Genomic DNA, 16,059 nt, shown 5'->3' with positions numbered 1-16,059 from the left:
GGCATTGGTGTCCAAAGTGCAGCGCCAGGGCCGTTTGCCATCCCCAGTACAAGTAAAATTAAAGAGGAAAATACATAAAAAAGGCACAATGTAAAGAGAAAAGCAAAAACTACAACACAAAACTTTGTCTTTAAATAAATACAGCATCTCAATGAATTAGAATATCAATATATTTCAATATTTCAATAAGTTTATTCAAAATGTGAAACTTTTCATAAACATCAGTTCATTTTACACTACACATTCACGCTCAAATCAGTAAATAAAGCAAAAAAAATGTCCTCTGAATTTAATTGGTCACTTGAAATCTGTCAATAGGCCTTGTTTTAGCTTTGATACATTTCAGAAAAAAATACAAAAAAATGTCAAAATTCAGCAGCACTATGTAATATGGTAATATACTACTGTAATATGGTGTCAAATTGTATAATTTGACTTAAAATAACTCGGACTTTGACACCGTGCAGTTTATAGATCCAAATCTTTATTCAGACTACACAAAAATTTGAAAAATTGTACCATCTGTAGGTGTTTTGTCAAGACAAATACATATGCACAATCATTTCTAAAATGTTTACTGCAGTAATAAACTTTTTAAAAACACTTAGTAATGATTAGTACAGACTACCAAATTATGCTGATTCATTATAGCCAATGAATACTCAAACAGTACCTCACTAAAAGTGAGAACAGCCCAAATCCATCATTTGTATACAGTGTAACTTCATAAGGGACAGTACAATAAGAATAAAACTTGTAGCTTGTATAGCAGAAACATTTACTGCTGCTGCACGAGTCCATCTGCCACAAATGAGCTGCGGTTCATTGAGGGAAACACGATTTATAACCTGTACTGAGGTCTGTGATCACTTGTCTTATTCCTTATAGGCACAATAAGTCATGTTTTCAACTAAATATTCAGTAGGGCATTGGTGACTTACAATACACAAGTCTTTGTTTGGATAGCCTCTTAAGAGGATGTATGTACACTATTGGCACATTTGCAATAACACAGAAATGTTCTAACATGAATTGAAAGAAAAAATCTTGTGGTTTCACTCATCCGCCTTCACTCATCCATCATTGTCATGGTAACACTAATCAAAGGCATCTCCCAGAAGGTGTAAAGTCCATTAAAATTCACATATTATGACCACCAAAATGTATTTTCACTAAACATGTCATGTGACTCATTACAACCATGCTGCAAATTTTGAAATGGTATGCCACAAAGAGTATTTTTTTACCATGAAGGATGTCATACAGAATAGTTGTCATAAATGTTGTGCATTTAAGATTCAAAAAAACAATCCAGTGTCATACAAGACACACCAAGCTATGAAAAAAAAATCAATATTTTCAGTAAATTATTTTAACACCTAATCTCATTAATAATGACTTAATTTTTACAATACACAGAGGGTCAGTAAAAACGAGCTGCATGTCCCGACTTGTGCGGATTCAGTGCCACGTGACCTTAAACAAGGTACGTTGAAAAAAATGAATAAATGGGAGATTGTAAGTACCATAATCAATTAGTACAATTAAACAAGAAATTGATGTGTTATGTTGTACAGTATTCCCACAACGCTGGCTTTATGTAAAATCAAACATATATGTTCTCAAGAGGAGAGCAATGACTAGGAAATACTAAACATCATACATTTCCTGTCAAATCTAAAAAGCCATAAAGTATATTTACCGGATTTGAGCCAATTTGACTGAATCTAGCTGTATTGCATAAGTGAGCGTGTGTAAAAACTAACAAGAATTGGTGACTTTTAACTTTACTTTTGTAGCGCCATGTGATTCTATTAAGATGCAGGCGTTCTGGATGTAGTACTAATATTTCCAACAATCACTTGCAGCAGGCAGCAGACTCTGTACTGCAGCGCCCCCCTGTGGCTGAACCTGGATTTTGTTTCTGCAGCTGCGCAGCCAGCTCGAAAGGATCCCCAGTGCCTGTCTGAATGATCAGTTCAACAAGGATAACAGAAGTTAATAATACAAAAGTGTAAAGTTGCATTCAAGGTCATTCTAGACAATATGCAAAATAAACACTGATATTTATGCTGGCAGTATTCCATATTTTAGATTAACAAAACGCGGTTTACTTGTAACGTGTGGCTCTTTATCTCTTTTATCAGACATCGGTTGTTCATTAAATCAGCATAGGACAAAAGTGGCACTAACGGGGTCTACTAAACAAAAGGCTTTTGATGACTAAATCACAAACAAGCATGGTGGATTACTGTAAAATAAGCTCGATTTCCCAAAGATTGAACCACGAAGCATATATCAGAAGAAAATAAGCATTCTGACTCTAAATTGTGTCATAGAAAATGCGTTGCGTAAGAAATTGAAAGATTATATTTGTTGTTGAAACATCTCTAGTGTTGTCCAGAAGGACCACGAGAGCAGATAAGATGGCAGTCCATGAGCCTGAGAAGAGAACATTCATTCCTGTTCAAGGTTCTCAGCATGACTCCACAGTCTGGTTATGACTCCGGGACAGCTGCTTGACCTTGCGCTTGTGCATGAGTGCATATGTGTGCTTTGAGAGAGTGTGTTTGGCAGAATGTGCGGAATGTTTCTTCGTGTGCGAGCCCAGTAAAAACGGTGGGCCGTCGCTGGGTGTGTCGCCATTTTCAAGCGGATACCACAAATATAATAAATATAAACCTCTGGTTCTAAAGTAATCATTTCGGCATACGTCAAGGAGCATCACTGACCTTTGTTTGGACTCCGCAGGTTTGACAGGAGCCTCCTGGTGGCTGGAAAGTGAAGGCCCGTGCAAATCTGGAATGGGTCAGGATGGAGGCTACTTCAGCATCTACCTCCGTAACTTCTCCAGCCTGTCAAACATGCGCAAATATTCAACTGAAAAGCCGCAGCAGCTGATTTGATCCTCAAGAAGATACAAACCTTGAAGGTGTACTGACAGTCAAAAAGGAGGGTCTCCTCTGACCCTGTAATGTTACCATTATAGATGACTTTACAGGACTTGGTGCTGCCTTTAGGGACCTTAAACAAGCGGTAGGTGGCAGAGACAAACTTGAAGTCACCTGCGATGCAAAACAGGAGAAAATCAATGAATATAAGCAATAAAACTTTTTAACTCATTCAGTCCCAGCCACTTTTCAAAAGCCGTCCCTCTCTTTAGCGGCCATTTTTGATGATTTGGACAGATTTTGAACCAAAAGAAGAATTTTACTCTCATCTTTCATTAGAAAAAACTTAGTAATATGCAGTAGAACCCAGGTAAGATTCAGCAAAATATCAGAAAAAAGGCTTTGAAAATATATATTTTTTATAAACATAACACTATGAATTATATGCAATTTTCACATTTGCAACTGTGCAAATAAAAATTTCCTTTTGGTTGCTGCGGAGCATGTATTTAAAAGGGAAAGATGAACGCAATTCTCTTATAAAATGCACTTCTGCCACCTTGTGGCTGTTTTTTCCCGTCTTAAAACTGCACCAAACATGCTCTCTTCTATTGTGGAGTTGCATCATCACCTAAAATACGTATATAAATACGTCTTTGGGAGCGATATGAGTTCATATAATACAATGAGGAAAGGAACCAAACGACAAGCATCACACCCAGGCTGGCTTGCATGTCCTTGTTGTCAACAGTGATGTGGCTGGCAGTGACAAGCCTCGGGGGGCTGAATCCTACTTCCTCGGCCAACTGTAGCAGATCCTTGTACCACAGTGCGCCACCAAACCCCTCACCTGCATTAAAAAAGTACAATGTCATACTTGGGTATTTGCCTGCAGCTTATTTATATCATTAGAATATGAACGATACTGGGGCGGCACGGTGGTCTAGGGGTTAGCGCACAGACCTCACAGCTAGGAGACCAGGGTTCAATTCCAATTCTCCCCGTGCATGCGTGGGTTTTCTCCGGGTACTCCGGTTTCCTCCCACATTCCAAAAACATGCTAGGTTAATTGGCTACTCCAAATTGTCCATAGGTATGAATGTGAGTGTGAATGGTTGTTTGTCTATATGTGCCCTGTGATTGGCTGGCGACCAGTCTAGGGTGTACCCCACCTTACGCCCGAAGACAGCTGGGATAGGCTCCAGCACCCCCCGCGACCCTCGTGAGGAAAAGCGGTAGAAAATGAATGAATGAATGAATGAATGAACGATACTCACCCCACAGGACTTTATTGTTTTTAATATCCTCCGTTTGTCTTCCATTGCAGTACATGTCACTGAAGAAAAACTCCCCACCGTCCTAAATGGGTGTGTACATGCAAATACGTGAAGCTGTCATGTCTGATATTTTTACAACAGGGAGTTGAGTACCTTCAACACGGTGTAGGCTTCATTCAGAACTTTCTTCTTATCCGGAGAAAGGTTGACCACACAGTTGGAGCTACGTGACGATACACAACTTGCAGTTAATGCAAAACAAACAGAATGAGCAGGAGGCATAATCTTACATGATGATATCATAAAAGTTCTTTTGCAGACCCGCCTCTGTTAAGGCCTCGATGTAGCCCTGGACAAAATTCACATTCGGCTTCTTGTAGCCAAATTCCTTCATGTGAAAGTCCACATGCTTCCTGGCCACTTCAAGCTGGAAAAGAAAAGATGTTTACACATGAAGTCAGAGTGCTCCAAACATCTGCTGCTTTATTTACAGCATTTCATCAAACTTTAGTTACAAGCTCAAAGAATGATGCCACCACCGTGACTATGGTGTTCTTCTGGTGGAAACAGGAAACACTTGTCCGGTGACTTCACACACCTGATCCTCAGTCATGTCGATGCCAGTGACATGGCCAGTCTCGCCCACCAGCTGACTCAGCATGTAGCAGTCTCTACCACTCCCGCTGCCCAGGTCCAGAATCTTGCAGCCCTCCAAACACTCTGGCGCCACCAGACCACAACCAAAGTATCTACAGGAGAAGGTGGCCCATTTTGCAATATTACTTTCGAGGGTTTATATCGGTATTGATTTTCTGATTATAATAATATTGCCATACGAGTGATGACATCACGTTCCCACACAGACAACTTTACTAGCACGGTATGTTCGCAGCCTGGAATTATAATTTTTATTTAATTTTAATTATTATTATAATTTTTTTGCATGTTTGTTACAATTAAACATTTCAGATTGTCAAACTAATTCAAATATTAGTCAATGACAACACAAGTGTACACAAAATGCAGTTGCTTTTTATTGTTAAGGGAGAAAAAAAAAAGGTCATAAAGCCAATTCTAAAGCTTTGGGACTCCTGCAAACCACAGCGAGAGCCATTATCCACAAATGGAGAAAATGTGGAACAGTGACGAGCGTTCACAGGAGTGGCCGTCCTACCAAAATTACTTCAAGTGTGAGTAATCGAACGACTAATCTAAGAGGTCACAAAAGACCCCACAACAACATCCAAAAAACTGCATGCATCACTTGCCTCAGTTAAGTTCAGTGATTATGACTCCACTATACACTGGGCAAAAACTGACTGCATGGCAGAGTTCCAAGATAAAAAATCACCACCGAACAAAAAGAACATTAATGCTCTTTTCAATTTTGCCAGAAAACATCTTGATGATTCACATGACCTTTGGGAAAATACTCTGTGGTCTGACGAGACAAAAGTAGAACTTTTTAGAAGGTTTGTGTCCCATTACATCTGGCATAAAAGTAACACTGTATTTTAAAAAAAAATCATCATACCAAAAGTAGAATATGGTGGTGGTAGTGTGATGATATGGGGCTGTTTTGCTGTTTCAGGACATAAAATAATTGCAGCTGATAAATGAAACAATTAATTATCGTGTCTACCAAAAAATCCTGAAGGAGAATATCCGGGCATCTGTTTGTGACCTCAAACTGAAATCAATTTGGGTTCTGTAGCAGAACAATGATCCAAAAGACACCAGCAAGTCCACCTCTGAATGACTGAATAAAAACAATATGAAGACTAGTGAAAGTCCTGACCTGAATCCTATTGAGATGCTGTGACATGACATGACAAAAGCGGTTCATGCTGGAAAACCCTCCACCAAAGAGCTATAAAAGACTCAATGCAAGTTATCGCAAACACTTGATTGCAGTTGTTGCTGCTAATGGCTCAACCAGTTACAGTATTATGTTTTGGGGGAAATCACTTTTTTGGATTTTTTCTCCCTTAATAATAAAAAGTCACACAAAGTCAATATAATATCACACTTCAGGAAGAATCACTCATAAGTCACATGCAACAGTTTGAGGGAAAAGATGCTGCTTTGGGTTAGAAAGCATCTCTAAAACTGACTGCTTTTCCAATAAAAAGCGTGAACATGCGTGCAGGTAACCTGTCTGTGACATCAGCATGGACTTTCTTCAGAGCCTGGAGGATGTGTTTTGGAAGGGGCGCAGCTAGAGCCACACAGGCATTGCTCTTCAGGTCTGAGGTGTTCTTCAACGTCTTTCCATAATAATCCTACGTGTGACGTCACAAGAGGTGATGTTAGGTCAGTGCACGTCTGTGAGGGCAATTGGTCATAACAATGCACAAAATCACAAATGAATCAGCTTTACTGACCAGGTTCAATATATACAGTCAATATATGGTTCAATATATATATAAAATATTTACACAACTTACACGAATGTTGTAAGCAGTAGCATTTGTATTCTAGTTTTTCCACGAGCAGGAAGATGTCAAAGTATGAAGCTATAAGCTATACAATAGTTCTATTGTATTCACAATAAACGTGAAATCTAACCTTAACATCCAGATGTACGTCGGTGTCGGCAAAGCTAAAAAAAAAAAAAAAGAATAATGATGATTAAAAGTAAGAATATAACATCAGTCGTACAATGGTACATAAAAAAGCTAACTACTAACCACTAGCTTCATGTGCTAAAAGTCAAGCTAAAAGAAAAACTGGTGTTTAGTTTGTTCTTACCTTGCTTTATTAGCCATTATCGGGCACGAAAGTCCACTATACGCCGGAAAAAAAGTTAAGCACTTAGGTAGGTAGGAAAGGTTTTGTTGCGAGCACTTTGGACAGATAGACGACTAAAATGTTTCTTCAGTTCAGGGTTCAGAGTCTACTATATGCGTCCAAAAGCGCACCCTGCTGGTCATTACATGGAACAGCAGGAGGAGGCTGCATCCAAGACAATGCTGTGATTATGCTGGGAGTGTAAATTCACTTCACGGCAGGGGTGTACACACTTTTGTAAAAATTAAAGAAAGTGGTGTGCCACTTTGACACATTTTGTTAATTATAATGTTCTATATGATAGAATTGGTGGGCATCCCAGTCGTAACATTTAATGTAATCCAAGTACAAAATACTTGCTGGGGTAAAACATTTACATTACGTTACAATTCTTGGGGCCACTATGACGTTTTTATACATATTTTTAAAATTTTAAACTAAACTAAACTTCACATATATGCGATTATTTTGTAAATTTTTTATAATCAAAAAACAAACCGTGGGCCGTAAATGGCCCTTGTGCTATTCCGCACTTTGTAGTTCTTCGTCAGGGTTGGATGTATCTTGGAGGGCAATAACAACTCTTAGCAGCTAAAACCAAAGAAAGAAATTGAAGCTTTATTGCAAATGTTGATCTGAAATTGGTTAGTGTGTTATACGCCCTTTGAATGAGGTTGTACACACACAGGAAATCATGTTCTACAACAGGGGTGGGCAAACTTTTTGACTCACGGGCCGCATTGATATGACAAAATTTTAGGGGGGGGGGGGTGGCAGACAATATATTTTACACGTAACAGTCCACCTGGTATTATTGTATCTGTAAAATTGTCATGCAATCTGCTATTATTATTTATTATTTTATATTTACATTTAAATATTTGTAAAAATAATAAAATATTATAATAATTACAATAAAATTAAAATAATAATTATTATATTATTATGTAAAATATGCAAATATAACAATAATATTATATATAATTAATATAATAATTAGCATTAATATAATAATTATAATAATCATAATAGTTCTAATAATTATTATAATAATCTAATAATAATAATAATTATTATTATTATTATGTGCTTGTGTCCCTTTTTTCAGTAGCACTTTGTAAACAACAGACCATGTCAAAAAACGAAATTGATACAACCATCAAAAGGTTGGCTCAGGCCATGATGCCAGGTTGTATGTTGAGTTTAAATTAAATACTTTGGAAAGATTGGGCGGGCCGTATTCAAACAGTTGGCGGGCCGGATGTGGCCCCCGGGCCGTAGTTTGCCCACCCCTGTTCTACAAGCTGACCAATCACAGCCTTGACGGTCTGTGAGGACCTCTAGGGGGATTAGCGAGCCAGTGTAGTATCATGCCGGTGCCTCCATACGGTTGCATCCTGGTTTCAGATACTGACCTTGAAACAGTGAAGTTCTGGTGTATGAAGCGCATGAAAAAACATTACTATTTTTAGTACAATATAACAAAAAAAAAAACACTGCACCCTCTGCATGAACAACAGCTTCGCCATTACGTGGGCTGACTTGGTCCCCTATGGCTCAAATGGGGCCCCATCCAATCGATTGTGGGGTCCTATGCATAGTGCTTGGAAAACCCCTGCTCTTTGTCATGCAACCTAACCTGGTTGATACCTTCACTCATATTTTCACGGGTAAGTCTTTTAAAACTACTGTCCAAAAATATATAATACACTTCTAGACACCTTTTATTATTACAATCATTAGTATTTATTTCATTCATACAAAATAACAACTCGAGAATATGCTGATTTAGGATGTAATAATGACTAAACAATTCAATTAAATGAAAAATTGTACTTCAGAGGTTGCTAGGTCAACTCGTTAAAGGTGTAAAGAAATGACTGCAATCATAGTCTACATCATGTCTAGACATTTGAATGTTTTTGTATCACTTCATAATCAGGTAATCAGGTTAATGAGGAAGGAACCTACCTAACCCCAACTCATTAGTTCTAAATTATCTTATGTACCTTATAGTAAAGTGAGACCAATGATTCTGAGACGTGATGATGATGATGTGACGTCACTTGCTTCACGTCATTAATTACTTGCAGCAGCTTGCAGACTTTGTACTGCAGCACCCCCCTGTGGCAGAACCTGGACTCTGCTTCTTCAGCTTCTCAGCCAGCTCGAAAGGATCCTCGGTGCCTGCCTAAATAGTTTACAATAAAAAACAAAAGAAGAGATAAATAGAAAGATAACAATTTTGGATTATATTATGTTAGGTTTAATTAAACATAATACTAGAGAATATGCAACAAAAAAAAAACGGTCATAGTTTTGTTGCATTTCATAAAATAACAAAAAACAAACTGCATATATTTATACTGTTTATTCTGTATATTTTGTATTTTTCATTCTTTTTTTAATAGATGTGTCTGCACCGACTTCACCAAAACAAATTCCTAGTATGTGTTTGATCATACCTGGCAAAAAAACCCTGTTCTGATTCTGAAATAAGGTGTCAACCCAACCCATCAGTGTGGCTTAACTCGGGGTTGCACTTTATCTCCTTTATCAGACATCGGTTGTAAATAAAGCGGCAATATAAAGAGAAATGGAGATAACATAAACAAAAGGCTCATTGTGTATTTCTATATCACATCCAAGTATCGCTGTACAACTACCTAAGCTTGATAGCACATTAGAGAAACAGTCCAAAGGTTGAAGTGTGAAGAATATTTATAAACAGTATGCACAAAATAAACTAGCAAACTGAAAAGAGTGTTTTTGTAGGTGTCGGAAATGTATTTATGAATATAGTATATACATATATATATACATATGTGCATTGAATGACCATAGGAGCTGATACGATGGCATTCAATGAGCTTGAGAAGAGGACATTCCTTCCTGTTCAAGGTTCTCAGCATGACTCCACAGTCTGGTTATGACTTTGCAACAGCTGCTTGACCTTGTGCTTGTGCATGAGTGTATACGTGTGCTTGGAGAGTGTGTGTTTGTGAGAATGTGCTGTGGGCCTCTTTGGGTGTGTCTCCAATTTCAAACTGATACTGCAAACATATTGACCTCTGGTGCTTGAAGTAATCATACCTGAATATCTTACAGTATATAACACCGCTGACCTTTGATTTGTCTCCACAGGGTTCACAGGAGCCTCCAGGTGGCTGGAAAGTGAAGTCTTGCGCAAACCTGGAATGGGTCAGGATGGAGGCCACTTCAGCATCTACCTCCGTAACTTCTCCAGCCTGTCAGACGCACACTTTAGTGGAAAGATTCCGCTGAAAAGCCGCATGACGTCATCAAGAAGATACAAACCTTGAAGGTGTACTGACAGTCGAAGCGGAGCGTCTCCTCTGACCCTGTAATGTTACCATTATAGATGACTTTACAGGACTTGGTGCTGCCTTTAGGGACCTTAAACAGGCGGTATGTGGCAGAGACAAACTTGAAGTCACCTGCAATGTGAAACAGATGAACATAAAATCAATTGACACAATAAATGAAGTAATACACTTTCCAAGTCATCAAGTTTAAAACCGGATTTGTTGAAAAAACAAGCATTATACCCAGAATGCCTTGCAGTTCCTTGTTGTCAACAGTGATGATGCTGGCTGTAATGAGCCTCGGGGGACTGAATCCTACTTCCTTGGCCAACTGTAGCAGATCTTTGTACCACAGCGCCCCGCCTAAACACTCACCTGTCAGGAGAGAAGTACCGTCAGGTACATGCGTCTGCAGCGTATACATATCAGGAGTACATCTGTCATACTCACCCCACAGGACTTTGTCCTTTTTAATTTCCTCCGTTAGTCTTCCATTGCAGTAGACGTCACTGAAGTAAAACTCACCACCATCCTGGACATCAGTAGAGTGTAGAGTGCATGGTTAACATTGATATTGTATTCAAACTATTTACACACAGGGCCACATACTGAAAAATGAAAGGATGCAAGAAGATCAATTAGAAAAAAAAACTCATCTCGGGTTTGTGATCAAGTTTTACATTCCATATTTTTCCATTTTGTTTTTAATTTTCCAAATGTTTCAACTTCGTAAACTTTTTGTCATTATATTATGACTTTATAACCATAACATTTGGACTTTATTCCAATAATTCATAACATTTTCCTAACCTACTTTTAAAAAATATTTTATTGTGTTTTGTTTGTTTCTCATAGAAACATAATTTTTTAATATTTCTTTTTTTTTTCCCATGTATGTTTATTGTTTTTTTTTTTATAACACAAATATACAAAATACAAACTCAGAACACAAAACATAATATACAAACATGACATCAATACAACAAAGCAGGTTGTCTGCCCCCCCCCTGTTGAGGACCCATATAAAACCTCATAATTTTTTAATATTTCAACTCAACTGACACAATTTTTTTCTGAGTTTATTCTTGTAAACTTGCATCTTTTTTCTTGTTAGGATACAACTTTTTTATTTTGTTTTTATATTTAATTTTATTATCATAAAATCCCAGTGGTTTTTCCTCTTAATATTGTGACAATTGTTGTCTGTGTTTTTTTAAATGTCTTTTTTTTAAAAGAAATTATATTTTTAGAATGTGCGGTGGACTAGAATGAGCTCCCAGGTCACACTTTGGACACCCCTGCCTTCAACAAAGAAGGACTTCATGGGGATTAACTTTACTTCCCGTTAGCTAGGTGATATTGCATTGCTATATATAGCTATTGTGATATTGTACACATGCTCCAAGCAGCCTCGGGAGGAGCTGTGGATGTCAGGAGAACCAGCGTATGCAGCGGAGAGAGCCACCTGCCACGGCCGATGAAGGTGCACTGTAGACGGACACATGATCCAAGCAAACTGCCATGGCTGAGACAGGGCGTGCTTTAGGACACAAACATGGCACTCTCTCTGCATTCATGCTGGAAGTGCCACATTCTGAAAACTGGGTTTCTAAAATTGTGCATAAGGTGTTTTGGTCGACCAGGAATGAAATGACTTATAGTTACTTATAGCTAAATTCATTCAATAATATACAGTGTGTGATGTTGCAGTCATGAATGGAAACACACTGCCAATTTGCAGATAAGATGGGAGGATGAATGCATTTAAAAAGACCATCAAACAACATAATCAGTTAATGTACCTTAAGCACGTCGTAGGCTTCAGTCAGGACTCGTTTCTTGTCAGGCGAAAGATTCACCACACAGTTGGAGCTAAGTGATAAGAGAAAAAATTTATAAAGTTTTTTTACTTCTATAAAGTATATATAGAGTCATCCCTTGCCACTTTGTGCTTTGAAACATGCATGTTTAATCAAATGTTTATGGTTAAATTATGTAAAATACAAATATAAAATGCATTGAAAGATATGTTGTAGTACTCCGCACTGGTCACTAGGTGTCAGTAATAGTACATAACGACCTGTTGAACACACCTTGCTGTTAATGTTGTTGGTAAATAAGGAGCCAGGATGGCTGTACCCAATTACTAAGCCTTAAAATATGAAAACAAGAGGCAAGAAAATGTACTTCTTACATAATGATATCAAAAGAGTTCTTTTCCAGACCCGCCTCTGTTAAGGCCTCAATGTAGCCCTGGACAAAAGTCACATTCGGCTTCTTGTAGCCAAATTCCTTCATGTGAAAGTCCACGTGCTTCCTGGCCACTTCAAGCTGGAAAACACAAAAGATGTTTACACATACATCTACACATTTACACACAAATACATTGTGTTGATCTAACGCACAGCGGTCTACCTGATCCTCAGTCATGTCGATGCCAGTGACGTGGCCACTCTCGCCCACCAGCTGACTCAGCATGTAGCAATCTCTACCACTCCCGCTGCCCAGGTCCAGAATCTTACAGCCCTCCAAACACTCTGGTACCACTAGACCACAGCCATAGTATCTAAAAGAGAGGAATATTACTAACTGTTGTGCTAATACAATGTATAAATGTATAGAGACAACCTGTCAGTGACGTCAGCATGGACTTTCTTCAGAGCCTGGAGGATGAATTTTGGGAGCGGCTGGGCCGGAGCCACACAGGCATTGCTCTTTAGGTCTGAGGTGTTTTTCAGTGTCTTTCCATAATAATCCTACATCGGTGGACAAGGAAGATCAAAAAGTGGGCCAGTGGTTCACCAGTAGTTGACCAATATAAGAAGTGCTTTTATATATTTTATATATACTGCTTATATCAATTTACTAATGAGACCACTTTTCGTATTGCTAAACATGTCAGTCAGTGTATTGAAATAATAGATTAGTTAATAAAGTTATAAGTACAAACTCATAACTGTATATTACAGCTATGAAAAGGGGGGACTTATATGAGCAATGGCCGTGGGCATGTGGAGGTGCTAGACATGCTAATGCAGGGGTGGGCAAACTTTTTGACTCGCGGGCCGCATTAATTTAACAAAATTGACGGGGGGGATTATGTAGTATTTTACACGTAACAGTCCATTTTTACACCTATATTTTTACACATATTTTACATGTAAAAGTGTCATGCAATCTGCTATATGTGCACTTTGAAATCATTTATTTGATGTAAAGTGTGTTTCTCAATGTATTATTATTATTATTATTTTTATTAGAATTATTATTATCATTAGTTATAGTAATGTTATTATATTATTATTATTTTGTTATAATAATAATATTACTACCATTATTATATTAATATTATTAACAACAATATTAATATAATAGTAGTATTATTATCATTATTTGTATTACTATTATTGTGCTTGTGCTCCTTTTTCCAGGAGTATTTTGTAATATTACTACCATTATTATATTAATATTATTAACAACAATATTAATATAATAGTAGTATTATTATCATTATTGACAACAATATTATTATTATTATTATTATTATTATTATTATTATTATTATTATTATTATTATTATTATTATTATTATTATTATTATTATTATTATTATTATTATGTGCTTGTGTCCCTTTTTACAGGAGCATTTTGTAACAGACCACATCAAATAACGAAATTGATAAAGCAGCTACCTGAACCATCAAAAAATTGGCCCAAGCCACGATGCCAGGTTTTATGTTGAGTTCAAATGAAATATTTGGAAAAAAACAGGCGGGCCATATTGAAACACTTGGCGGGCCGGATGTGGCCCCCGGGCCGTAGTTTGCCCACCCCTGTGCTAATGTAATTGCGCTTAACTGCTATGTTTTGCTGCTGCCACCATTTGACACGTACGACACACAATATTATGACTTTTATTTTGAAACACTCACAATTCCGAGTCCACTTGCAAGGATAACTTTTTTTTTAAAGTGTGCAGGAAAGGGTACTCTACCCTAAAAAGTATGGGAACCACTGGTTTCATTAATATGACACGCCCCCTTGTGGTGCCCAATGCAGTGGTTAACCATTTACCAGTGTTGGTTGCTGGAGGACAGCGATTGTGACGTCACAAGGTTATGTTAGGCCAGTGCATGTCTGAGAACAACACGGTGGTAATAAAATTACATTAGAACCCGCTTGTGCTGGCCAAAAGGGCCAAAAGTCATTGTTTCCTGTAGTTCGTGTTACTCTGGTATTACATATTATATACAGTACACTCAGTATACAAAGTAAAAAAATATTCAGACAGATTATATAGATTCTTATGTAAATGAGTGTAGTCATATTTCCAAAAACTTCACTCGTTTTCAAACAGTCAATTGAGTATTTAAGAACATGTTAAATGTTGTATACCTTACCTTAACATCCAGGTGAACGGTGGTATCCGCAAAGCTTTAAAACACAATTAAAAGCATATTACATACAGTACTTGTGGAGCATAAAACAACTAGCTAATATTCGTATGCTAACCGAAGCTAGCCGAGATATTAATGCTTCAAATGCATGAAATCAAATCAAATCCCTGGATAAGTATGGGTATTTGCCGTGTAATTCACGGTACTACAATGTCACTAATACTGTAAATATGTCGTATCAGTACACACTCGCAAGTTAAAAAGTCAACACTCGGTTAATATGCTAAAAGCTAGGCTAACGGACAAGATGTGGCGTGTTTGTAGATGGTTCTTACTTCTTACCTTGTTTTATCAGCCATTATTGGAGAAGTTCCTTAGTGTGCAGGAGAAAGATGTGTAGCAGAAGTAACGTTGAGAGGGCAAGAGTCTGCTTTAAGGGAGGGGTGGGGCGGTTCGAGTCAAATCGCCACAGTTTCGATACCAATAATTATCCGTATCGAATCGATACTACCATAATGAGCACTATATTTTTCAGTTCTCGTCGATGATTATGTCACAGATACCTGTGTTGTGTCGCCTTTACATAGTTGTATTTATATATTTTTATGTTATATTTGACATATTTGCCACTATATACTTTGTTTTACTCAAACTAATGTATATATTATATAAATCCTCACTTTTTGCAGGGATTTCAGGTCCAGCAGCGAATGGTGAAAAACACAATTAATTGATACAACCACTAAAAACCTAGCTAGCTCGATGTTGACATTTCCTACCAATTTTTGGATCAACATTTGCAGTAAAAGTGACTGTCGTGATTATATTACACGCAATATATTCACTCAAGACACAATACAGGTTTAAAGCCTACACTGTATATGTCTCACACACTTATCAGATGCATCAAAACTATAAAAGGTACTTGCCACTTATTAATATATAACTGCTATATAGAGTCAGAGTCTCAGCACACAAGTATGGTGGTGTGTTCAAGGACCACCGGTGTGAAAGTTTGAAATCTCAAGGATGGAGATGGATTTTGCAGTCTACCAAAAAATCCCAGTCACCTGTTGGTGAACTCGAGCTGAAACCAACTTGGGTTCTACAGCAGGACAATGATCCAAAACCAACCAGCAAGTCCACCTCTGATTGGCTGAAGAAAAACAAAATGAAGACTTTGGAGGGGTCAAAAGTCAAAGTCCTGACCTGAATCCTATTTTAAGATGCTATTGCATGACCTTAAAAAGTATTTTGTATTTCGGTTTTCAATAATCGTGATGATAAAAATAACAAATTCAAGCATTTTGAAACATTTCAAGTAAAAAGTATCATTATCAATACAGTTGCTGTATTTACTTGGTATCAGATCGATACC

The 16,059-nt window shown here is 37.5% G+C and overlaps 2 protein-coding genes across 2 annotated transcripts; both read right to left on the bottom strand.

Moving 5' to 3' along the window:
* Positions 1-284: 284 nt before the first annotated feature.
* On the bottom strand, positions 285-7,603 carry LOC131142885 (arsenite methyltransferase-like). The gene is made up of 11 exons (XM_058091709.1): positions 6,920-7,603; positions 6,737-6,770; positions 6,323-6,450; positions 4,767-4,917; positions 4,459-4,595; positions 4,322-4,391; positions 4,169-4,250; positions 3,610-3,741; positions 2,926-3,065; positions 2,733-2,855; positions 285-1,966 (listed from the first exon to the last, which is right to left on the bottom strand). The coding sequence occupies exons 1-11, from the start codon at positions 6,934-6,936 to the stop codon at positions 1,859-1,861; spliced, it is 1,122 nt and encodes a 373-aa protein (XP_057947692.1). The 5' UTR covers positions 6,937-7,603; the 3' UTR covers positions 285-1,858.
* Positions 7,604-8,654: 1,051 nt separating this feature from the next.
* Positions 8,655-15,156, bottom strand: LOC131142869 (arsenite methyltransferase-like). The gene is made up of 11 exons (XM_058091708.1): positions 15,024-15,156; positions 14,685-14,718; positions 12,913-13,040; positions 12,700-12,850; positions 12,479-12,615; positions 12,087-12,156; positions 10,735-10,816; positions 10,528-10,659; positions 10,277-10,416; positions 10,084-10,206; positions 8,655-9,149 (listed from the first exon to the last, which is right to left on the bottom strand). The coding sequence occupies exons 1-11, from the start codon at positions 15,038-15,040 to the stop codon at positions 9,042-9,044; spliced, it is 1,122 nt and encodes a 373-aa protein (XP_057947691.1). The 5' UTR covers positions 15,041-15,156; the 3' UTR covers positions 8,655-9,041.
* Between the last annotated feature and the right edge of the window lie 903 nt (positions 15,157-16,059).

Source organism: Doryrhamphus excisus, chromosome 1, assembly GCF_030265055.1.
Source record: "Doryrhamphus excisus isolate RoL2022-K1 chromosome 1, RoL_Dexc_1.0, whole genome shotgun sequence".
NCBI lineage: Eukaryota > Metazoa > Chordata > Actinopteri > Syngnathiformes > Syngnathidae > Doryrhamphus > Doryrhamphus excisus.
The sequence above is the reverse complement of the archived record's forward strand: the minus strand, read 5'-3'. Positions and strand labels throughout refer to the sequence as shown.